The sequence below is a fragment of the Micropterus dolomieu genome, linkage group LG16, assembly GCF_021292245.1.
Source record: "Micropterus dolomieu isolate WLL.071019.BEF.003 ecotype Adirondacks linkage group LG16, ASM2129224v1, whole genome shotgun sequence".
Classification (NCBI taxonomy): Eukaryota; Metazoa; Chordata; class Actinopteri; order Centrarchiformes; family Centrarchidae; genus Micropterus; species Micropterus dolomieu.
The window spans coordinates 17,107,695-17,133,915 of NC_060165.1; the positions used below are offsets into that span (position 1 = coordinate 17,107,695).

The window sequence follows — 26,221 nt, forward strand, 5'->3', positions numbered from 1 at the left end:
TAGTTGTATATTTGTATAGCACTTTTTAAAGCAGTGTTACAACCCACCCCACCCCTGTGAGCCAGTGTTTAGATAGGTATTTTAGCATAGTGGTTTGAAATTATAAAGAAAATAAAATGCATCACACGTTCCTTAAGAAACTACATTTCTAAGGATAATCTAATATCCAATCTCTAATTGGTGGAACTGGTGTTGTTAAACTCTCCCCGTGTTACCTCCATACCCGGTCTCCACTACACAGAATGCATCTTCACATAAAAATACACAGTGAGCATAAAACCCACTGAATGTTAAAAGTTAAAAAAGGGTACATAGTATCCATGAAATCAAGTAAAATGGAGCATTTTAAAAGAAGCGCAGCAGTGTGAAGCAAAGTGCATAAAGAGTTTCACACCACAGTCTTGCAAAGCTCAGTTAATGTAATACATGTGAAATGGGGTTTGCTGAGGTCTTGTGTGTTTACATCAGCAGCAATACTGGCATCAAAAAATATCTTAAGGTATTTTATCTATGCATTATATAGAAAAGCATATATGTACACTGTACTTGCTTTGAATGTCATTAAGCACAGAGTCACAATAGCCACACTGGGAAATAGGGCAGGTTAAAATATAGTTGTAGGCCCCTACCAGTCCCTTCCACCCACAGTGGTTCCTCCCACTCAACCATTACACCAACTGTATGTTGGAATACATGCCCCAGACTTGCTGTGTTTCATTTCATTTGTGGTAATTTTATTATAAGATTATATTAAGAACATACACCATGTAGAAATAATATTAACTGGAACAATAAACGTATCAAAAATACAGCCTGACACTAATTGGAGAAGCATGCAGTACACTTACTCAAATGACCACAAAGTCTTTGCCACACAGTGAATCTAGGGATTTTGGGGTGCCTTTCCTTGGTTGGTAATCTAGCTTTGGAAATGTGGCTCCATGTTTTGAACATTTAGGTGAAAGGGGCAAAGCTTTCCACTCTTTGAATTTTGTTGGATTAGATGGCCGGGAAAACAATGGGACAGAGCCAGAGATATTGCAAGATATTGCTCACGTCCAGAAGTCTTTCAAGTCTCACCTCAGAGCGTTTTCTTACATCCTAAGGAAAGCCTAGGTACACAGAGTTCAGTTGGGACCAGTTCAGAGCCTCAACTGTTGATGGACCATGGAAGCTCGCCAGTGCCTGACTTGGCAGCAGCGTTAAGAAATTGTTGGTTGAAAAGGCCTTTTCTCAGGCTTGGTGGGAATCCTGACTCAGCAGGGAAGAAGGCTCCTGGAAGAAAAACTGCAGCCTGCCAGATCTCAGAAGGGGAGGTTACAGACCACATATACAACCACCTGCCATCATGTGAAGGTCCCGGGTTCGAACCCTTTTCTGTATGGAGTTTGCATGTTCTCCTTGTGACTGCGTAGGTTTCCTCTGGGTGCTCCGGTTTCCCCCACCATCAAAAACATGTTGGGTAGCTTCTCCAGTCAGTGTTGCTTGACCAGACACTGCATTTCAATCTGGAAACGCTGCTTTTGTTACAGAACACATTGTTTTATTTTTATAGCTGGAGATTTTTTTTTAAGAATTTAGTCGTTGATTATAGGACTTATAGAATAATCAACTTTATTTATAGAGCACTTATCAAAACAAAGAAGTGCATTGCTGAGACACAGACTAAAAAGGGCAGTCTTCACAGATACTGAGAATGTGGTTGATGATAGTGTGACCATCTATACAACCTGTTCCACAGCTGTTTACTGTGGTTTTTCCCTTTGGGTGAGTGAGACATGCGTGGTGTGTTTTTGTTTGGTCTGTTTTTCTCCCCTCTCCTCAGTTTTTGAGACCTGGTCGTGTCTGGCTTCCTGGGTTGGCATTAACCGCACCTGCTGGTAATCACACACCTGGTCCTGATCAGCCATCCCCACCACTACTTAAGGAGAGGCCAGACATCCATTCTCTGCTGGGTTGTTAAGTTGTGTGCTGTAGGGCAAGCTTTAGCATCTAGTGCCAAACTTGTTAGTCTAGTTACTAGTTCATCTTAACTAATTTCTCTTTTCCTGTCTCCAGATTGCTGTGCCATCAGCTCAGCCAGCCTGCTGATTTCAAGCCTCTTGAGCCACTTGAAGATCCGACTCCTACCGCCATACGCTGGCAAGCCCTCACTTTCTGACTGCTTGGAAGTAAACTCCCACCTCACCCTGCCTTTGGTTGCTCACTCTGCCTCAATCAATAAACTGTTTAAACTGCTGCATTGTCTCCTGGTCTGCATCTGGGTTCTGGCATAATTTCTTACACCCTTTCTAACTCCATTGCACACAATGAATTCGGCAGACACTCCATTGACTGAGCATACCAAATCTTTCAGCATCATAACTGCATCTTACACTTCTTGTGGGGAGACAGTCACATCTTCATTATTGTCAATGTTGCCCATTAAACAGTTCATAATGTTGCTGCCACGGCTGAGTAATTTCCTCTGAACCACTTACACTGTCAATGTTCGTTCTTTTGATTTCTATCCAGAATTCATTTGGATTGTTGTTTTGCAGTTTACTTGCAAGGGAGTCAGACCTCATTGTATTGTCATTCCTCTTAATGAAACGTAGGGCATATTTAAAATTTGCATTTACCCGTTTCTTATATTCAAATAAGGGACCATGGTTATGTTCTGCCTGACTCAGCCCAAGCTTTGAAAGCCCTTCTAGCCTCAACACGGAGCTCTTCAACATGTTTGTTTCAGCCTGGCTTGGCTTTGTACATCTTTGTCTTATTCAGAGGCCTTCTTGAGGCTACAAGGAACACGTCTTTTAGTAAGTCGATGTTACTAAACAATGTGTCAGACTGTACACAGTATACTTCAAGATCCTCCTCTTTCAAGTTAGACCACTCTGTTTTCTCTACATGCATGTCATTGTTCACAGACAAAAAAGTAGGTAAGTTGCCCAGATTTAAAGATAAAGAAAAAAGCTCATGATCAGCAGTGGCAAATATCTTTGTCACTTTTACTTCTTGAACAGGCTTTAGCAAGGAGCACTCTGGCCCGCACTCTTAGTACCGTCCATGCGAGGAGACCCTGAATGCATCACGGACCCTGCTCCTCCACACCAGAGAGGGCGACAACGAGCTCGACGTGAAAAAGCAGCCCGGCGACAGCAGCGTCATCCCCGCCGAGGATCGAGGATGCGTGAATTGTATGGTAGTCATGTGTCATCTAGTCTGGCAGGCGGTCAGCTGACAGATCCGAGTCGCTTGTTATGTTTACTTTCTTTGTTTAGTGCGTTAACCTACGTTTTTTTTGAATGAATGCAGCGGTATGCTTCACCAAGGAGAACCATGGTAGTCGTCAACTCGGTGCTCAAGCTGTTACAGAGGCAGACGTACACATGTCTGTCCCACAGATACGGGCTCTACCTGTGCTTTGGGGGGCTCGTCCTCATGATAGTTTCCGCCTTTCAGTTTGGAGAGGTGAGGCTCTTCTATTTTCTTAACTCCAGTCACTTACTGGCAACTAATTTTTGTTGAATTATCTAATGTTTTAGCTCGACAGCTGTCGACTACAGCCTCGTTTTGCTGGGGCTCCGTTTCACCTGATTGCTTAAAAAGTCGTCTGTTTTAAAGTGGTCTAGATCTTAGATCTTAAATTGAGAATTTGAATCGTTATGGTGTTCCTGCTAGTTCGGCATAATAATACGTCACTTAATTTTACGTATTTCAAGGAAAGTCTCTAATTTACTCCCATGGCTTAGTAACTGGCAGCCCTACACGTTGTAAGTTAACCAATACTGTCGAGGAAGATTTGTGCAAATCTTTCAAATAAGTTTGGATTGTATTATAAAAGTTTTTGTTGTGGTATTTAAATATTTGTATATAAATTGAAAAGTTGTTCCCAAAGATTCCCAAAATAGTCTTATGGTTTCTGTTTACCTGTGCAGATAATGCGTGAACAAGGAAACTGCTGTTTTTGAGTGGGGTTTGGTGTGGGTCTTGCCTTTGCTGTGTGTGCTACTTGGGATGTATCAACATAAGCAACTACTTGTCCTAGAGGCTTGTAACATCTAGTGCCCCCTCCTCTCCATACAGGTGTTGGTGGAGTGGAGTCGGGACCAGTATCATGTGCTCTTTGATTCATACAGAGACAATGTGGGTGGGAAATCATTCCAAAGCAGGTGAGCAAAAGTCAGCATGCCCCTAGTTGAGGGTGCCTTGAACCCCTCACAATGAAAGAAATACATGAATTTCACTGTACAGCTGACTATTTTTATTTTAGCACTTATAGTAACAAGTGCAAAATATCCTTGGTGCGGTTCAGTGGTAAAATCTTTTACAAATCGTATTGTAAGAAGTGTGGAAACCCTTAGCCCAATTTCTGCTGTAACCTCCCTTCATGCCGCTCTAGGCTGTTTGTACCCGTCCCTTGAGAATAATCTGAAAGGAGTAACCATGCATGAATAAAACCTAATGCAGACTCGCTAGAGGAAAGTGTGCAGTGTGGAGGGAAACAGGGTCATGGCTTTGCAGTTTGAGGACTGTCTTGAATGATATAAGTGTTTCTTTTTTCAGGCTCTGTCTGCCCATGCCTATTGATGTGGTGTACACATGGGTGAACGGTACAGATATGGCTCTGCTGAAGGAACTGAAGACGGTCAAAGAGCAACTTGAGGAGGAACAAAGGGCTCTAAGGTAGCTGTCTTTGCAAATGTAGTGTCGCAGTGAAGCTTGATGGTCAGGCCTGGAATATATGTAAGCTGTAACCCATGACTGCACTTAAATATAAACCGTTATTTTTTCTGCAGAAAGTGCTGTACTGCAGGATATGGCCATAGAGTGCAAACACAATCAAGTGCCTTCAGTACAGTCAGAATTAGCATACAAGCTTGAGCTGTAGCATTATCATTTTCACTCTGGCTTGTTCAGTCATTGCCTCACAGGAATCAAAGGTTAGAATAACACTGAGGAAAGATGTTTCATTAGTCTCAGAACTTTTCTTCTTCTTTGTTAGAATGAAAAACAAATTAAAATGGTGGAGTTATTCAGTTCACTGGCTTCTGCTGACCTCTGTAAACAATGCACAGTGTTGTTACCCTAGGCGGTATATGATGAAAATAATATGAGTTCACTGTTTTGTTGCACATAGGGAACGCCTGGGGAAAAATGCAAGTGAGACAACTGAAGTGCCAAAAGACAGGTGAGTCTGAGGATATGCATATACTTGAGAAGAGATGGTCAATATGGATATAAGCTCTATCATGGTAAATGTAATGTTATGTTGCAGTTTTGATATATACAGATTCGGGTGCTGGTTTATTTTGTCCACCACATTTATATAAATGATGGCAGGCTAAATAGCAGGAACACCGCTCTGTATAATGTAGTTCATCTCAACACCATAACTATAATCCTATATCCTTCATGAAGGTAGGAGTTATTGCAGGGGTGTTTCATTAGATTAGTTGTAGCCAAGTGTACCTTATAACCTGGTAACTGAATGTTCATATGTGTAGGCCTATATTTTCCGTAAAATTAACTGGACTCTAACATATGTAAATATATATTTCCATAAATATTTCATCCTCATTGATTTGCATCATTGCTCACAAAGGCGTATCACAGCAAGAGTGTTAGTGCTTATACTTTCTGTGAGTGGTTAATTTTACTTTACTTTATTATTAAGGTTGTGGTTAGAGGTGGTGTTGAGCTGGACTGCTATATATTGGAAAGTGTTTTTAATATTTTCTCCCCTCATGTTTGTAAGTTTATATGAAGCAGTCCACTTCCACCTCAATAATAAACATATAGTTATTTGAATACCTCTCAGACAGGGTCAATCAAAACTGAGCATTATTATCTTTTAAAAAAATAGAAGCTGTAGCTTAGCTGTTGTATTGGATTGCATTAGATTTTACAGGTGTACGTAATAATGAGTGTATACTGTCAAATTACTCAACCCCAAACTTTAGTGTAACCTATTGTTTTATGTTTTAAGAGGTCTTTCTCAGACTCTTAGACCTTTCAAAACACTGGGAAATGATTGTCAAAGTTGAAACAGCATTGTGAGAACACTGAGTTTCATGTTGAAACAGGAAGTTGAGGTGGATTTATACCAGAAGGAGATGTTTTCTTTTTTTCACCAGAAGAAGACACTTAAAAGTGTACACCACAGGGATATCAGTTAGATAGAGGTAGATAGTTGTTTTTTTTTATGGAGGCTAAAGAGGTCCAGCAGTGTTAACAGCTGATTGTTTTATAGTTTGCCTTCACATGCAGCATGTTATCCAGGTAGTAAAATCAATGGGATATGAAGATACCAGAAAATCTAAATTTCATAACATTTGGGGCATTTTTGTGTGAAAAAAGTGTGCATAGTAGCTTGAAAGGCAAAGCTAACAAGGTAAAAAAAAAAAAGACATAACACATTTTGCACTGAGTGAAACTTTGGTGGTGATATGAATCTTAAAGTTGGCAGAACCACAATGAAGATTTGACTTCAGGGTAAGTATTTCATGCGTTGACCACCAAAATGATAGACTGATAAAGGGGTGACCTCTCTTGTCTTTCCCTCCTCCTTCCTGTCAACCTATCTGAGCTTTAACCGCAAACACACTGAGAGACCCGATGCAGCATTTCCACAGTTTGCTGAACGTGTGAAATTGATTGATGTCATGAGTGTTCTTGAGTGCAAAACCTCAAAGTTGGAGGAAGTGGTCATCTGAGTAAGAATACAAGGTGAATATACTTTGAGTAAAGTATTGTTTTTTTTTTTTAGTGTTAAGCCAGAATGCCTGCTGTCCCACTGCATCATAGCGCCCATGCTGGCCCTGGATCCCGCTCTGCCAGTCAACATTACACTCAAAGAGCTGCCGACGCTCTCTCCGTCCTTTTCTGCTGCCAAAGAGCTGCTGATGATGAACAAACCCTTCCACCCGTCCACCACCGCCTCTGTGGTTGTCTTTCATTCGCAGGCTGATGGTAAAAACACACAAAATAATTATTTCTGGCAACAAGCAAGGTCGAACGTTTGACAGGAAAGGATATAAATGATTCCAAGCGGCATGTGAGAGATTCCCCAGGTAGAGCAACAAAAGCCACAGAGGGTTGTAATAGCTGAACCCAGCAGAAGGCAGATTATCTCTGAAAAAGGAAAAATAATTTACAATGCAAAAGATGTAATTTGAAATGTGATTAATGAGTAACCAGAACATGAGAATGCTGCAGTGGTGGAGAGAGAAATTTGTATTCCCTGGTACTATAACAGCAGCAGCACGAATGATCAGTACAGTTAAAGTGTGAGCTACGAAGCTAAGAAGAAAACTAAAACAGAAGACATACATTCAATGCAATATGTGATACGGACATGAAAAGGCAGTAAAATTAAAAAAAACTGAAAACAAACTATAAATGGGATGTAACACAAGCAAGAAGTAATGCCTAAATTTGAAGTATGATGCAGAATTAAAACACTAGAAGTTCAGTTAATTGAGTTCCATAGTGGCCCAGGCCCCATGACAATAACAAAGACTGCCGTGCATCGGCTACATTACAGATTTCACTGAAAGTTGTGACATGCAGATTTAATTATCTTTAGGCGTTACTCATACTCAAATAGTACATTTAACCATCTCTCTTCTTTCCATTGTCTTCTGTATAAAGTTTTTAAAACTGCAATAGTTTCAAAGTATCTGACATCATCCGGTAAACTATTTCACATATTGGCCGCCACACAATAACATCCAAAACACATCACATCCATGGATTTTGACTGACATTTGATCATGCCTAGTTAGTTGGCCATTCAGGCATTCAAACACATGATGTGCTTCTTCATACTGAACCTTGTTAGCAATGTTAATCGTTTAAATGTTCTTTACTCACTGGCATATAACATTTTATTATCAGTTATTACATACATATTTTCCTTTTTAAAATCTAAAAACGGGCATCAGACTTCTGGACTATTTTGAGCCGTAGAGTTACCAGATAAACACAGTATAACCGATAAGCTGTTTAATCTATGGCCAGTTAAGCTATTCAATCAGCAAACAAAGAATCACCAGCCTTTAAAGCATCAATCATGACACATGTAATTAACTTTTAAAATGACAATACGTGCACCAGCTGCATGGTGCCTCATTTACTTACAGGACAGGAGATTGTGCAAGCACATCCTCCACAGCATTTAACAGCTCACCTGCAGCGCAACACTGTGGCTTTTCAAGATGCATCACATGACTTTGTAACCCAGTGGGTATATCAGTTTTTTCAGACTCGGCCTGCTGTATAACGCACACGCACACGCACGCACACACACACACCAGGAAGGTGACTAATAGGAACATTTTGCCCAGATCATAAAGGCCAACTCATTAATCACTCGTTTGAATATTATTGGTGACTGTAAGCCATCAGTTGTTTCTCAGTTGATGGTATTCATAACTTCAGCATTATGGAGTAACTAACTGAATGCTCCTTTTCTGTCTCAGTCGTGCCCTATTAGAGGCCTGTTATCTTTTCTTCCATTACATTTTTAAAAAAATTTAATTTGAAGTGGCACATCGAGTTTCAAATCAGATTTTAGATATTTACAAAACAGAACAGATAAAAGACAAAAGGATGGAAGAAAATAACAAGCAAAATATACAAACTAAAAAAAGGAATATTGTTACCATGGATACATTTAAAGTGACAGGTACATTGCAAGTAGTGCACATACAAAAATAAAAAGACAAAAAAACCGATATTTATGTGCACTATTGATTTAGGGGAGTTATGAGAGAAAACACTGGAAATTATAACTGCTCAACTTCATTGACACAACTTGTTCATTGCCTTGCCCAAGGTAACTGTGATGTTAGTTGTTGACACAGTGTTACTGGTTCCTTTAGTTCACCCACAGTTTCTGTTGTCAGTCTGGTTTGTTAAACCTGCATGTTTTCAACTCACTGTTTATTCAGCGTTTTTATATATTTTTACAGCTGATAAAGCCTATACAGATGTGTCTAAGGAAGACCAGAAATTCTCTGTGTTCAGATGTTACTTGGTGAGTTTACAACTGTTATATTATGCAATGTATGGAAATCTGTCCGATTTTACATATATCCTCTTTGTAAATTACACAGCCCTTGATCATATTTCTGAGGACAGAATGACAGATTCAGATAATTAAACATCAGAAGGTGTTTTTATGCGCATTGAAATTAACCTCTTTGTTGTGTGTTTTGCAGACGACCGATAAAGAGGCTCCGGGCCTGATACGCATGCAGTCCCTGGCTTATCTGAGCGGCTTCCCAGCATCTTTTAAGGAAACGGAGCAGCTGAGAGTCAAACTGCCCTCTGTCATAACCAATAAGATCAAACAGGTAAAACCCCTATTTTTATTATTATTACCTAATACACGATTACTAATTACTAGGGATGTCCGATCTGAATCCTTTAATATTGGCTAACGGCTGATACAGAGTGCGATCTGTTACATATATTTACTTAAGTATGATTTAAATATCTGACACATTTAAATAGCAGTCTTCTAAATGTGACACACCTTATTTTTCATAAGTTACTTGATGGTGTGATATGAATGAAGGATTACATCATAAATGATCAGCATTTTCATTTTAACCAGTGAAAGAGACGGTCAGCGCCAGCTAAAACTGAGAAGCTGCCACCTGAATGTTTTGTACACTGCTTTTCACTAATAGCAAAGAGGAGATATAACAGATTTGTTACTGTATATTTTGTCAACCTTTGACACCCAGGTTGAAAAGTTAATCACCGGTGTGACCAAATATATTTTTTACACTCACACTAATTTTAATTATCACAATCATATCATCTATATGAAGCACTGCAATACAGTAGATTTCAGTGAAGAAAGGATTGAATAGTAATCTGCTTTATTTTAGCTGATGCCAGTCTGTTAAAATATGCCCAGATCGGGCTCGACACCATCGTAAGGAATCGGCTTGTGACATGTCATAAAGGGTTCATTAGCAAATATCGCAGATGTGTTTTTTATGTGTGCACTCAAGGGAATCTCAAAGTCGTACTGGTTTAATCATTTGAACAATGGTGGTTTATCTATTTTTTGAAATTGAACTCTTCACTTATTTCTGAATTATTAGTTTGTCCACTACAAGAATCAAAACTTATTTCTTAGTTAAAATTGCTCCTGGCAGTGGTGTGATGGTGTTGTTGATGAAAGGATAAGGAAAGACACTTATTTTTATACTTTAATGTTGAAACACAGTAGATTTGACATTCTGATATCTTCATCATAGATATCTCCTTTGTACATGTTAACATCTATTCATCCAGTGTGTCTTTGAGATACTTTTATTTTGAAGTAATTTTTTGTTCTTATTTATTACGTCTTATTACTTCTTTTTGGTAAAATACCAGAATAGATAAGAACACATTGTTAGACACCTCCTAGCCTTTTCTTTTACTTTTCTTTTTGGTTTGTAATATTATCAAATAAAGATCTCTTTTTGTGTTCTTCCCCAAATTGAATCTGGGGGAAAAAATACTTTCTTCTTGTTTTGTTTTTTACTAAGTAGTGCCAGTGACGAGGTAAAAGGCAGCTGAGTTTGCCACCAGATGTCACTCTCACAGTGTCCTATCACAGTGCTGAAGGGCTACATCGTTATTACTACAGACATGCTCTGTATATTTTTGTGTGCACAAATTAAGATCTTTTTATACATCATAACAGCGTAATCCAAGAAAAGGCTAAACATAAATGTCAAATCCTCCTTGGAGAGGAGGTTGCACTGTCCTCCTTAAATGCGTCCTTTTCTATTTTAAACAGTTATGTTGTGATGTGGATAAAGGGCCTCTGTTTAGCTCGGCAGCTTGTGTATCTAATAATTTTCTCCACTCAGAACTCTGCTTTATATTTTGAGAAGGAGGAATGCCACTAACAAGCGTGGATTGCTCTGAATTAATGAAAGAAAACAAAACAGTGCAGCCAGGAGCTGAATGACCCTGTCACACCGGCAGACCGGCAGGGCGGGCATCGGTTAACTGTTTGTCCCATCTTCCGATAATACGCTCACATGGCTGATTGGAATAAATGGGTGACAGATTAGATAACATATTTTGTTACGCCTTTGTACATACTAAATACAGAACAGAGGCGTTATACAACAGCTTTACAGTATCAGTGGACTCCTCAGAAGCCTTCAAACAATCCAAGTCAAAGTCTTAAAAATCTCATTATCATTACTGTACTTTAGAAGTGAAACAATTAGTCAATTAATCCACCAGTGGATCGACAGAATCTAATTAGGTATTTTTTTTAAGCAAAAAAATCCCAAATTAACTTGCTCCTGCTTCTCACATATTTGCAGGTTTTCTAAGTTATCTAGGAGAGTAAACTGAACATCTTTTGTGTTTTAGACTGCAGGTCAGAGTTTTGGCAAATTATGAAAGGCTAGTCTCACTATTTTTTTTGACATTTTATAGTCAAAATGATTGAGGAACTCATTAGCACATCAATTGATAAAGAAAATAATTGTTGCAACCCTACTGTATTTGCAACACACTTTAATATAGAATTTTTATGGTATAAATAAAGTTAATAGAGCTGCAGCGGGTCTTTGCACTGTAGCTTTTACTTTTACAGAGGTAATATTACGGTATCGAGTTTACTTCTTCTAAGACAGTTATCCATCGTACAATAAATAAAAGGACAGCAGCAAAATGTGTAAAAAAATTTACTGAAATAATTATTTATAAATGAATAAAGACTAAAGTGCACAGTCCATTCATATCTTCATATCATAACTACTAATTTATTTTAGAACAAAGTAAGTTCTTCCTCCATGCAGTTAGTTTATGAATGATGAACATCTTTTCAAGGTTTTGGAAATTTAATTTATTTAAGTTGAAAAGAGGCTAAATAATTATTTTAACGTCTTGCAGATAGTTAGTTATTGTAGGCTTATCATAATCAATACAGTTCTTTAAATCTTGCAAAAATTGTACTTTTACACAATCTGCACCGCATTTCTCTTTTAAAATTTGTCTTCATCTCAATTGCAGATAGAATTTAAACAAATGTACAACTGAGCACAAATAGGTGAAGCAGCTTCTGTGAGCCTTGATAGAGTCAAAATCACTGTAACTTTGTAAGTGATGTGTAGGTGCTTATTATCACACCCAGATGTCTCATCTTTCCCCGCCTTTATCTCCAGGTTTGCTGGGGTTGCAGCATGGTAGGTCATGTGATAGTAGCCAGCGGCATTCACACAGTAACCTAAGCTGGCGGTGCGGGGTTAACATTAGAACAACTGTTTAGAGTGGCGCGGCGCCAGCCAGCATGCTGAAAGGTCACAAGGATTTTACTGACCTTTCCTTCACTCTTGGACACACCCTGTCATCTCATACATGTTTATGTCTGGCTTTGCTTGTTTGGAGTCCAGTTTTTGTCTTTTTTATAAGTGGAACAAGCTAGCAGGGGTGCCGCAGGATTTAAAATGGACGGTATGTTGTGGGAGTAGGGATGATACTGGGACATTTGAATGAAAGACGATGTCAAGGGTGTTTGTGTGTGTGTGTGTGTGTGTGTGTGTGTGTGTGTGTGTGTGTTTGGCGTTTTAACGTTGGAGGGATTCTAGGTACACGGGTCACCAGACAATACACAGTTTGGATTTCAAGGTGTTTCGTGGTGTTGCCGGGTCGATTCTGTGAAAGGGGGATGATGTGCATAGTGTGGAGGGAGAGGTTTAGCGGTGAGAGACGGATGGTATTTATAGCTGGTGTTAGACCAAGTGCTATGGTGATGAAAGCTGCCCCGCAACCTCAATCATCTGCCCGTGCTGCTGCCTGTCGAGTACTACCCCTAGTGTTTGTGGACAAGCTTGCTGATGTGTTTGTATTAGCGTGTATTTTTATGCGTTTTGAGGAGACTGCGGTTGTCCACACGGTGTCTCATCTCCTCTATGAAGCATACAGGATGTACATACTGATGAGGCTGTGCTAAAAAGGCTGGTGTGGAATGAATAATAATACTTAAAATAACAGTAAAATTAAGTATTGGAAAAAACAATATAAAGGATAAAAATACAAAGGTAAAAAAATATATAATGTCATGAGTATTAAAATGCTAAAATATGCAGGTCATTGTTTAACTTGGCCTCACATCTCTTCATTTAGCATAACAATACGTTTAAAAAATGGCTGCATCTAGGGATTGTTTTCATTATTACTGATTATTTTTGGGATTAACTCGTGACTCATGTTGTCTATTATATGTCAGAAACACTAAATCATCATTTCATTTGAGATTTGAGAAGCTGCAACCAGTGATTTAAAAAAAACAAAAAAACAATTTTGCTCAAAAATGTTGACTGATTGCCTAATTAGCAAGATTTACATTTCGCTTTAGATCATTAAACCTGTCAAAGTAACCTATTTTTTTCTTCTATTCTATTAAAATCCTTAATATTAGCATAATAATGAGACTAAATTTCATTTTGTTTCACTTCTTTGATTAATTTCATTTGAATTGCTGAACAAATCAGATATGTTTTCTCTGATTCAGATATCAGGTAGTAGCCAGATTCAACATGTCTATCAGCTGGAGTTGACAAGAAAGAAGTCTAATTTTTGTGGTTGTCACACTCATATCACAGACTTCTGTCAACAGAAAACTAGATGCTTTGTTCTAAGACTAACACCATATCTTGAAAGTATGTTCCTCTATAGGTCACCTGCCCGTTTCAGATTGACTGACCAACAGGTGATGCAGCTCCACCTAAGCTGTAGTCTGTTGCGTCATCTCAGTCCATCTGCTTAAAAAGATCACTCACTGCAGGGTTAATTGGTTTACCCAGAGAGTTTTATCTAGACTAATTACATTTTGTGTTGCTTCTGCAGTGACACGCAGGCCACAGTGATTACAGCTTATAATGTGTGGAGAGTAAAATTCACACTTGACATGTTAACGCGGTCACGAGTCATAACGGTAGCTGCTGCCTGGAGGACATGACAGTTTGCTGATGAAACCTCCAGCATCTTCTTTTTCAACGTTAAATTTCACATACAGCATAGACACTCCCTTCTGTCCCTCACACCTAGAATACTGCTCCAACTTTTCTGCTACAAAATGAAACACACATTGTAACATTGTGACTGCTTCCTGTGACACAATGTGACGATAGTGACGATTATGTGGTAATGCTTAACGCAAAAGCCTGCTGTAACTGCAGCACAAATGGTGAGGAGGCATAAAATCAGTATAGTAATGTTACTTCTGGCCATACCAGATCAATGAAGGTTGTAGCAACAAAACCTCTGAAAGTACTGAGTTAAATGTGTTTAATTATTTATGAATTAAACTTTTCACTTGAAAGAGGAAGGATGTTTTAACTAAAAGTTACATTGTCTCATTTTGAAATGGGAAAGAAACAGTTTTTGTGCTCATATTTTTGCAGCCGTGCTAGAAATTCAAATAAAAGAAAATAGGAAAATGCTAATAATAAATTGTAGGTCAGATGTAAAAATAAATTCTAAACATGTTGAGGTCAATTGTCCAATTTAGACAACAAAATGTCTAGAAGAAAAATGACAAACATGTTGTCCCAGAGATAAGGGTGAAGGTCCGCATACTGCTGTTTTGTCTGACCAAAAATCTAAAACCCAAAGATATTCAGTTTACAATGATATAAAAGAGAACAAAGCATAAACTCCTCACATTTCATGAGCTAGAACCAGAAAATGTTCAGCATTAAATGATTCATTGATAATTAAAACAGTTACCAGTCCAGAATTATGTATTTTTTACTAATTCCTACTAGTAAAATTGTGTCAGTTTTCCTTTATTATTGTAATCAGGTTTATGTGCCATATGTGTGTGAATAAAACTGTTAACACTTGCAGGCACGCATGTGCCTGTGTGAGGCCGCCACACACACAGCCCTGCTTTGTTTGCGTGTGTCAGAGCATTATCAGGACTATAAAGAGAGCTATAATAAAGATGGAAATGTGATCCGGGGCTTGCTGTCTCCTGGCTGCTCTCCGCTGGGTTTAAAAGACACAGCTAATCCTCCACACCTAAAAACGGGAGCGGAGAAAAACGAATGGTCGAGGCAGAAGACAGGGGTATCTCCCTCACATGGATCTCACTCTCTCTCTGACACACACACACACACACACACACACACACAAACTCCTCAAATGCCTCACATAGCTGTCCCGAGATCAGATGGAGAGCCACCTCCATGTGACCTCCATGGAGAAGGTGACATCACCGAACTTTCCGAACTCTCACTTTAAACACACACACTCCTGTCGTTCAGACTCGAGGCTGCAGCAGCCAGCAGATGCCTCCACACAAGCATCATAGCTGCTTTGATTTGCCCTCTAGCTGCAGGATCAGAGGTCCCCCTGCCTCTTGTTATTCTCATTCCCAGTCTTTCATAAATCTTCCTGTCCTATTGATAGACGGACGGTCACTGTCAAAAGCCTCACACTTTGGCCAATGTTGTCGCTGAACATGTGACTTGAATGAAGAATTTACTGTTGGATGTTCTCACAGTGTACGTGGGGATTTTTGTTTTTTGACTTAAAGGGGCACTCCTCTGATTTTACATGACAGTTAAGTTACTAGAAACTTATCCTGGAGGTACCTTTGTCATCTAGTTGTTGTTTCCAAGCGTAAAAGCCATCTGGTTTATACTGAAAGTAAAAAGTAGTACTTTGAAGCTGAGTCTGCTGTACATTGGTGCTTTGAGCTAAATGCTAATATGCGTACAAAGGAAATGCTAACATGCTGATGTTTATCAGTTATTATGTTTACCAGTTTCACTGTCCATGTTAGCATGGTAACATCCGCTAATAAGGACTGAACGAAGCACAGCTGAGGCAGATGGGAATGTCATTAGTTTTACAGCTATTTCGTCATAAACCAAAGTATTCGGGAAAATTGAATTCACGTGATGATGGCGCAATATGAAAAATTATTGGACCTTGAATATCTGTGCCAAATTTTACAGCAATCGTTCCAACAGAAATTTCACTCAACCTGAAGAGGGCCCTAGATGAAAAGTCAGGGCTCCATCTTGAATGTCTTCAAATCATCCAATAGTTGTCTAGACATTTCTGTCTCAACCACAGATGTCAACCTGCTGGTGGTTCACCAAATGGAGTGTCTAGCAAAAGATGGTATTGAGTTGCATTATGGTAATTGTAGGATCCAGTGTGTCTTGAGCTTGACCCGTGCCAGGGACTAAATGTCAGGATACCTCGACTTCTGCTGCATTAGTTTAGACCGTTGTTTTTGTTTAGTCTTTTGTCTTTAGTAATATGTCCATCAACTTTATGGAAGTCCAATTCCAAATCACTGGGGTACTCTATCAAGCAATTATAACCTTACTGTTGTTCTGTTTATTTGTCCCTTAGTTTGAGTTGTACTCTGAGGCTAGCATCGCCCTGCTCCACCTGAAAACCCCGCAGGATTTTACCGATCTGACCCAGCAGGCTAAAAAGAACCTCACCCTGGATGGAAAGGAGTTAACCATCAGCCCTGGCTACTTGTTCTGGGACCTCACCGCCATCTCACAGGTAAGACTGGTCCTCCCTGGATCTCATCACTATTAAAATATGCACATTTAAGAGGTGTTTATTGATTTTAGAACTGATATATTGAAAACCCTGTTCGTTGTTCATAATAATAATAATAATAATAATAATAGGGCCTGAGACAGTCTAAATATTTATTGTTCACTCTACTCTTTTCTGTGTTTCCTCTTCAGTCCAAACAGGACGAAGATGTTTCCGCCAGCCGATTCGAGGATAATGAGGAGCTCCGCTATTCGCTGCGCTCTGTGGAGAGACACGCCCCCTGGGTGCGACACATCTTCATTGTCACTAACGGGCAGATTCCCTCCTGGCTCAACTTGGATAACCCCAGAGTTACAGTTGTCACACACCAGGTAATATTTAAGCCTCGACCTCTCCCACATGCTACTAGGGATGGGTGCTCAGTCTATTTTTACTGACTCCAAAATACGTGTACTGTAATATGTTTAAAAAACAAAACCATTACAGAACTTGTTCCAATTCTTTGTGTATGTATTTTGTCATATTGGAAAGAACCTGACCTGAACACCCCTACTAAATGTATAAAATGTTTAAAAATAATAAAAATATTGATTTAGCACTATTTTTGTTTTATTGGAGCACAGTTTCATACAGTCAAATCAGCAAACTAATTTCCTAAAGTCTCTTTTCAAGACTCACATACTTGTCACAGAAACTATGCTTTGTTTCAGTTATATTATATGTTTAGCTTAACATTATATGTATGAAAATGTGCTGTTTTCTTTGACTTCTAGGATATCTTCCAGAACCACAGCCACCTTCCCACTTTCAGCTCCCCTGCCATAGAGACCCACATCCACCGCATCCCAGGGCTCTCCCAAAAGTTCATTTACCTCAACGACGACGTGATGTTTGGCAAAGAAGTCTGGCCGGATGACTTCTACAGCCACTCTAAAGGACAGAAGGTGTGAATATTACTCATTAAAAGTCATTCATCACTCGTTTAGAATTTTTTGCTGCAGTTTGCTGATTTATTACAATGTACAATATGTCACGTGTCAGTGTGTTTTTAAAGTAAAAACAACAACATGTTTTCTTTCTTCAATTCCCTGCAGGTGTATCTCACCTGGCCTGTCCCCAACTGTGCGGAGGGCTGCCCAGGATCTTGGATCAAAGATGGGTACTGCGACAAAGCATGCAACAACTCTGCCTGTGACTGGGATGGAGGAGACTGCCTCGGTAAAGAGACCCAACACTCACATAATCTGTATAAATAAGCTAAATCGAATCATTCATGTCTAACATGTTATTCCTTTTTGGTGACAGGTGCAGCGGGGAACAGTCGGTTTGCGGCTGGGGTCGGTGGAGGTGGGCCCGGTGGAGCTGGAGGACAGGTGTGGCAGTTTGCAGGTGGTCTAGGAGGTCTTGGAGGGACGTCGTACTGTAATCAAGGCTGCGCCAACTCCTGGCTAGCGGACAAGTTCTGCGACCAAGCCTGCAATGTACTCTCCTGTGGTTTTGATGTAGGAGATTGTGGCCAAGGTGAGTTAACTGAAAATACTCGCTATGTTGGACCTGACAGATGAAAGGATTCTTGGCAGAATATCAGCAGCCTTATCCTTTAACATGTGTTCATCTCTGCTGCAGAGCACTTTGGTGAGCTGCACCGTGTGACCCTGCTAAGGAATCAGACCCTGTACACCCTCCCGGTTGGTGAAATCAGGCCGTATTTCAGCTTCCACAGATTGGCTCGCAGAGTCTCTGAGGCCCATGTCAGCGACAACCCGGTGGTTCGCCACACCTCCGTTGCCAACAAGTGGAAGACAATTCACCTGCTGCTCCATCCTGGCCACAACAACACCCAGATCCGATACAATCTCACTTTCCAGAAAGAAGACAACACGGAGTTCACAATGAGCTTCAGTGTAGATATCGACACCCGCATTGTACCTCAGACTAACGTGTCCCAGGCTGTAAGCAAAGACGCCGGCAAAGAGCCAATGCCGACTCCGTCTCCAGAGCCGGTGTTCCCGTTCTCAGACATTCCTGAGGACAAACTGGGTCCTAAGATCCAGAAGAGGCAGCCTGGTGAACCCCAGGTTGTCATAGAAGTTCCTGCACTGAATGTGTCACTTCTACCAGCTGCTGTGCGCAGTGAGCTGCAAAGGCTGGAAGAGAAGCTCCTGATTGGTGACATTACCATGAAGGGCTATAACCTCACAAAAGCAGAACTTCTAAAACCTTACAAGACAATGGGTCAAAAGCAGCATGTCATCGAGTCACATCCAGCAGCCAAGGTCCAAGGGAAGCCGTATAAAGACTTGGAGGGAGAGCAATTGGAAGAAAAACCACCCACGAAAGATAAAACTGGAAATATCATTCGGAAAAGTCAAAACTCAAAAGAAGAAATGTCCAAGAAAGAAGTGGCTGCGCAGGAACAACCTGTCACTCCTCTTATCCCAGTCCATATTGATGACAAGCAGAAGAAAAACTTTGTAAACAAACATTTTAATCTGAATACCACGATCGAGAGGCCAATGTCTTCTAAACTGCTAAGCAGCATTTCAAAAAAAAAGATCCCCGAGAATCAGGCAGAAACAGGCAATGCTGCCAGAGGCGCTCCCGTGGGGAGGAGACTCCAACACTTCACATCCTCAGACAGAGGCTTCCTCCCATGGGAGAGGAAGAAATACTTCCAGCAACTGCTTGAGGTAAGTAGGGCCTACAAGTTTGACTTTTTTCACTCATTTCTTTAAGTGTTAATTTATTGCATTGCATTGACTTTACAGGAAGAGGAGCGTCTGCAGAGACTATTGTCGTACGAGACTGATGGTGGCGCCACTGGCCGACGGCTGCAGGACACTTTTGCTGATTCGCTGCGCTACGTCAACAAGCTGCTCAACGGCCAGTTTGGATTCACGTCCCGCAAAGTCCCAGCACACATGCCTCACATGATCGACCGTCTCATCATGCAGGAGCTGCAGGACACGTGAGTGGGTTGCAGATTCTTTAAGATTTTAAAGCATTCCTAAGAGGCAACACCATGAACTCTTCTCTGCGCCCTTTTCTTCAGATTCCCAGAGGAGTTTGACAAGACATCATTCCATCGTGTTCGTCACCCAGAGGACATGCAATTCGCCTTTTCATACTTCTACTTCCTGATGAGTGCTCAGCAGCAGCTCAATGTGTCCGAGGTGTTTGACGAGATCGACACCGACCACTCAGGTGTCCTGTCCGACCGGGAGATTCGAACTCTCGCCACAAGGATCCACGAGCTGCCACTCAGCCTGCAGGTCGGCCCTGGCTTTGATATATCTTCCATCCCAACATAGGGCTGTGAGATTTGTGGTTTTGGATAATATTTATTGTGTTGTGTTTTTTAGGACCTGACAGGCTTGGAGCAGATGTTGATAAACTGCTCTAAGACTCTCCCGACTAACCTGACTCATCTCCACCTGATGAACCCAACTCAGGAGGCCTACTATGACCCCAGCATGGTGAGCCACACTTGAAGTAAATGACTTGGAAAAAGAGAAAACCTTAAATTGATTATTGCTAAAACTCTCAAATCCATTGCAGATTATACATATTTGTAAGACCTGTGGGAAGGAGTTTTTATGCCTTTCTTTGTTCTGAGATTAATTATTTGACTGATAACCTGTCCTTTTTTTTTAATCCACAGCCTCCTGTCACAAAAGGCCTCATCCTCCACTGCAAGCCCATCACAGAACGCATCCACAAAGCCTTCAGAGAGCAAAATAAGTACAAGTGAGAAGAAGGACCATTAGTCACTCTCACAATATATTAAAATTCAGATATTCTCCCTGCTAAGTTGCTGCTGCTAACATGTCCTCTGTTGGACAGATTTGAGATCATGGGGGAGGAGGAGATCGCTTTCAAGATGGTGCGGACAAATGTGTCCCATGTGGTCGGCCAGTTAGATGACATTAGGAAGAATCCCAGGTGGGAAGCACTCTGTACAGATCACATTTCCTTTTCTGTTTGCCTTTCTTTTAGATTTTCCCCTCTATATGGCGCAACCAAAGTTTACTTCTTTACCATATTGGTTGTTAAACTGTACTAACGTCTGTATTTTCATTAATCCGCAACAGGAAGTTCATCTGTCTGAATGATAACATTGACCACAAACACAAGGATGCTGCCACAGTGAAAGCTGTGCTGAGAGACTTCTATGAGTCCATGTTCCCGCTTCCGTCCCAGTTTGAACTGCCCAGAGAATATCGCAACAGGTTCCTGCATATGGAAGAGCTCCAGGAATGGTACGATATAAAGTTTAGAGACAATTCTGAACACATAGGTCATTGATATAGTTTAAGCTTAGTTGCTGCAGCCCATTATTCAGCTATTATTATCCATGCAAGCAGCAGGGATGGCATTGCTGGTTGGTTGGTCCAAAACTTTGGTCCAGACTTAAATATCAAAAATAATTGTTTATTTTCATGAAATCTTGTGCAGACCTTCATGGTTTCTGGTGGATAAATCCTTATTACTTTTGTGATCCTCTGACTTCTTTTTTTGCGCCACCTTGAGGTTGACATTTATGGGTTTGAGTTAAATCTCTCTGCAACTAATGGATGGATTGCCATGAAATTTAAGACATACTTGTTCATCACAAGATAAATGAACTTTTCATCTAGCGCCATCATCAGGCCAAAATTTTGTGTGCACAATTTAAGTTTATGATCAAAAACCTGTAAAACTTAAGACACAATGACTTTGTTTTTAGTGCAAGATAGCAAATGTTTAGATGCTGTATTTATGGGAAACACTATCCCTGTTAAACGTCAGTGTTTTAGCATTGTCATTGTGTGCATGTTAGCATTACATTAGCATGTAGCTCCCAGAACTCTGCTTAAGTACAGCTTCACAGAGGAGCTAACATGCTGTAGACACTATTTTGTTTAAAATAGCAAAACATGACCATCACAAGTTCCCTGAGACCAAGGTGACATCTCCAGCATGCTTATTTTTCCAAAAGTCCAAAACTCAAAGAGATCCTGTTTACAGTGACTACAGATTAAAGCTTTACATCCTCACATTTGACAAAGTGGAACAAGCGCAGTGTGACATTTCTGCTTGATAACCGACTTGAACAATCATCCAAATTGTTACCCATTCATTTTCTGTTGACAACGGTATAGTTATTAATAGTTTAAAAGCACACATTCCAGCACTGTACTAGACTCCTTTTTTGTACATGAGTTGGTAATTCTATCAAGCAATTTTTCCCCCAAACAGCCTAAGTTAAGAATTTGTGGCTGTCACCACATGAGACTGTATTGCCAGGTTGGAGCAGAAACCCCGGGGGGGCTTCAGGGTTTTTTTGTCACGGATCCGGCTCCTGTATTTAGCTAGAGGATGCCAACCTCACAGAGAGACTTTAAAATTAGACCAAGCCTCTTCAGATCAGTCGCTAGCTGTAAAATACTTGCAAGATCATCACATAGCTGAGCCTCCCGTCTCTTCTTGTATCTCCGAGTTAGTAACAGGCAGATGGCGTTGGATGGTGTCACCTTGTCACCCTGTTGCCCTGATGCCCTCTGCATACTTCATGTTTCCTTCTTGTTACATCGGAGCACAACTAGCCTCCCTTGTTTCCCTTGATTGTGAGACAATCAGGAAACATACATTTTGCACTTACAAGTTTTTGTCGTACCTAACCTGGTGCATTCACATGCTCCATTTCCCAAGTTGGGAAGTCATTCATCTGACTTTGGTGCGTTCGTGATCTTTTAAGTTGTATTGTGAAAACAGCATGGTCTAGTGATAGACCGATTAATCTGCCTGATATCGGGAATGGTGAAATAATCTGCATCGACCGATACCTGCACTCATGAGACCTTTACACCGTCTGAAATCTATAGGATGTATTTTTCTATTTCATTCATTAAAAACATTTTATCTTAATCAACATGTTAGTGGCTAAGATGACCATGTATATTAGATTGTACTCTGCATGGACTAGTGGAATTATACGTGACATTTCTTTGTTTTGAAATCAGTATTATATTTTGACCACTGAAAACCCCATATCGGTCAACCACTAGCATGAATGCTACAAAGAAGATGTGTATTTTATAGATCAGAGTGTTTAAACAATACATTGATCGCTCTTTCCACTCAAATAATTCTTTACAGTTGGAAACAAATTTTTCCCATTATTCCGACATCACTTGAGGCAGCGTCATTTGCGGAGGTCGGTCACATTTAGTATCAACATGGCTAATGTTGCCGCAACTCAGAGGAGCAACTGGATCTGCCACTACATTTTATTTCTGCATCTGTACCTGCTGGTATTGGATGGGATAATGAAGGATAAGTAACTGAAGTTTGTTTTTTCCCAGGCGAGTGTATCGAGACAAGCTGAAGTTCTGGACGCACTGCGTCCTTGTGACGCTCGTCATCTTCACCATCATGTCCTTCTTCGCAGAACAGGTCAGTGTGTCCACCTCGGACCACACATGGTTTATTTACACATTCAGATAAAGACAGGACAGGACATTTGTTCACACACCTCTCTGTTTCCATGATTCACACTTGAGCTATGATTCAGGCCTTCGCTTCAGAAATTCCATTTGGAGGTGGATCCATCTCATGTGTCGTGCTAGGCCACCTGAGCCTGGACCTGACTTTACAGAAATGAAAGTCCCCTAATAGTCCTGTGTGGAACACAAGACTTGTCCATCTGTGTTGACTTGAATCATACAGTACTAATTATTTATTAACTGTCTTTGTTGCTAGATAAGTGGGATTTTTTTGCTTCAACAAAATCCAAAGAATATTAAAGCAAATCATTTTAAAATCAGGATAGTATTCTTGGACAACTTTTCACTCAAATTCTTTCAATTTGGTACTGGGAAGAAATGAGTGCCAGAAATTGTTTTAACAAATACTACTCGACCAAGGTTTGACATTGAGCTGTTTTGAGGCGTTTCCAGTTTCTCCTCAGCTAACCTAAAGAAAGGTCAACAGTTGCAGTGACCTTAGGAGAATTTTCCCCACAGCAACCCATGAGACCAGTGTTCCCAGTTAGGAATGTGTCAGACTTGTCTGGTGTCTCTGTCACTACACACAAACAGACTTTTGACGGGCTTTTTGGCACCAGATGAGGCTGTCCTGCTGCCCAAGTTATTGAGATAGAGACATCGGCTTTGTACAGTTTAGATTAGAGAGATCAAAAGTGTGATTATCTTTGCTTTCTTAGGTTACAAAGGTCTGAGGGGCACTGGTGTCAAAGTTCTGTTGAGTAACCAAGTTTTTTTTTTTTTTTTTTTTTTTTTTTATCTGAAAGGAATAATGTCTATATTTCAGGCAGACTTCACAGTTCTGTTTTTAACTTAATTTATAGTGACATATTCAGATTTTGCATTTTAAGTCACACATTACTACTAAAAAATATCGAGAGAGTGTTTGATCAGGGTTGTGCAGAGTTGCAGTGTACTTTTATAGCTACAATTCAGGCACATATTGACTGTGTGTCACATTAGCGGCATGAAAGCGTAGTAAACAAACACACAAGTGGATATTTTTGGAGTACTTAACACAATAATAAATAGAGAGCGACAGCTGATTTAAAAAACAATGATAGATATATATTTTCGCAGTTAACGAACATCATGCGTGGTGTTGATCTTCTCATAACTCTCTGCCAGAAGCGAATAAGGGAAGTGTATTTCCTAAAATCACTACTATACTATATATAAACTATAGCTTGAAGTGTAAATATACCCAGCCTCTTGCTAACAGATAGCACAAGGTTTTTTTTTTTTTTGTCTTTTCTTGGCTGCATGCAGTTTCTATTTAAACCATTTCCAATCTTCCTTCATCTTACAGCTGATTCTGCTGAAGCGAAAACTGTTCCCCAGACGCCGAGTGAACAAGGACTGCAACCCTGAACGGGTGTGACAGAGGAAGACTCTCTTCTCCTTTTTGTATCTCAGACCTACACCCTTTCTCTCCTGCTCAGTAGAGGGACAGGAGAGGATTCAGACCGGTCCTCGATGCTTGTGTTGTATCAGCCCGGATGGAGGATAGAGACGCATGAGAGATGGTGATGAAACATTTTTCAGAAGATGATGGATGGGGCTTGCCGGTGAAAGGAATGGCAGCCGGAAAGAAGAAGCCTGTAAATCATCTTTTGCTCCACTGGTTGCATCTGAGACTTTCATACAACAAACACGCTTACACAAACACAAAACACTCCCTGTACTCTTTCCACCCTCCTCACATCTTGCCCTCAACATGTCATTTGTGTGTGTGTGTGTGTGTGTGTGTGTGTGTGTGTGTGTGTGTTCACATTCTACAATGTTCACAAAATGTTGTGCTTAAAGCTAAAACAGATTAGGTTAATAGATTTGTCAATGAACAGAAAACAACCTGCAACTAATTTGATTATCAATTAATCATTTGAGTCACTTTTCAGGACAAAAAAAAAGGTTTTGGGCTTTTGATTTAAACAAAAAAAGATATCTGAAGACGTTACCTTGGGTACTGCGGAATTGTGATGGCAATTTTTCACAATGAAAAATAGTTGGCAGATGACAAAAATAGGTACTTACAGCCACGGCTGTGTTTGGCTTTTAACTGCAATGGCTTCATTTAAAGAAAGGAGGACATATAGAATGAATAAAATAATGATTTTAAGTGTTTGCTGCATCTCTCTTTGTCTGTTGTCTATAAAATCATAAACCTCAAGTGCCTTAGTTGTTCATTCCTACTTGTTGGAACATATTTGTTTATCTCCTGTTGGTTGTTTTTTTATTTTTTTTTTATTTTAATATCTTAAACAATGTCTTAAATGTTTGCCACGTCACGCCCTAATATAGTGATTTACAATGAGAATGAATGGGATATAGGATAATATGATTCTTGATGTGGTACAAATGTTGTTATTGATTGTTGGAGCTACACGTGATACTACAGCTTTCATAGCCACCTGTATGTGTGTCCCTGTGGGACTCTACAGGCTCGCTACTGTCTGAAATTCAGACCCCCTCACCATGTTCTGTAACTTATTTTGATGTATTATGGTAACATTTAGCACAGGGACTGATGCATCTGATTTGAATGCTGCAGAATATAAAAACGTTCTTTATTATGGCAAGAGTGGAAGTGACTATTTGAAACTGGTAGCATTTGGCCGCTGATAGAAAAGTCTTGGTATACATTTTGATGTTAGCAGGCGATGTATGCGAGATGATTAGTAACATGTGGAAATGGGAATCCCTCAGATTGCATCAGTTCAGAGGCTACTCTGAGTGAAATAAAATGATTTGGTTTAGTCATCTTGGTGTTTGTCATATGTTAATGTAGCTTAGTACATTTACTCAAGTACTGTACTAATGTACCATTTTGTAATACTTCTTCTCCACTACATTTGAGAAGGAGATATTGTAGTTTTTACTCCACTACATTTATTTGACAGGTATAGTTATTTTTTTCTAAACATGATGTAAAACTACCCAACATTTAACAAAAAACAAGACTTAGAGTCTACAGCCATGCTAGCAGCTCTGTGGTTGTATTTGGACACAGTGGTACTCAGAGCTAAATGCTAACGTCGGAATACTACAATGACAACACTAATGCTGATGTTAAACAGATAAATGTTTACAATGTTCACCATCTTAGTTTTACTGTGTTAGCATGCCAACAATTGCAAATTAGCGCAAAG

General features: G+C 40.0%; 1 protein-coding gene across 2 annotated transcripts; it reads left to right on the top strand.

Annotated features, from left to right (window-relative positions):
* Window positions 1-3,052: 3,052 nt before the first annotated feature.
* Window positions 3,053-25,832, top strand: gnptab (N-acetylglucosamine-1-phosphate transferase subunits alpha and beta). 2 transcript variants are annotated; one of them, XM_046072430.1, is made up of 22 exons: window positions 3,053-3,182; window positions 3,301-3,456; window positions 4,072-4,157; window positions 4,552-4,671; window positions 5,126-5,176; window positions 6,755-6,957; window positions 8,961-9,025; window positions 9,210-9,344; window positions 16,387-16,548; window positions 16,740-16,919; window positions 17,322-17,492; window positions 17,643-17,766; window positions 17,854-18,069; window positions 18,175-19,238; window positions 19,317-19,516; window positions 19,601-19,820; window positions 19,911-20,024; window positions 20,210-20,295; window positions 20,392-20,490; window positions 20,640-20,807; window positions 22,893-22,983; window positions 24,382-25,832. In XM_046072430.1, exons 2-22 carry the CDS (start codon window positions 3,325-3,327, stop codon window positions 24,451-24,453), a joined length of 3,759 nt encoding a protein of 1,252 aa, XP_045928386.1. In that variant the 5' UTR covers window positions 3,053-3,182; window positions 3,301-3,324; the 3' UTR covers window positions 24,454-25,832. The 2 variants fall into 2 exon arrangements, with proteins under 2 accessions (XP_045928386.1, XP_045928385.1); XM_046072429.1 differs by having other exon boundaries at window positions 3,149-3,456.
* Window positions 25,833-26,221: the final 389 nt, after the last annotated feature.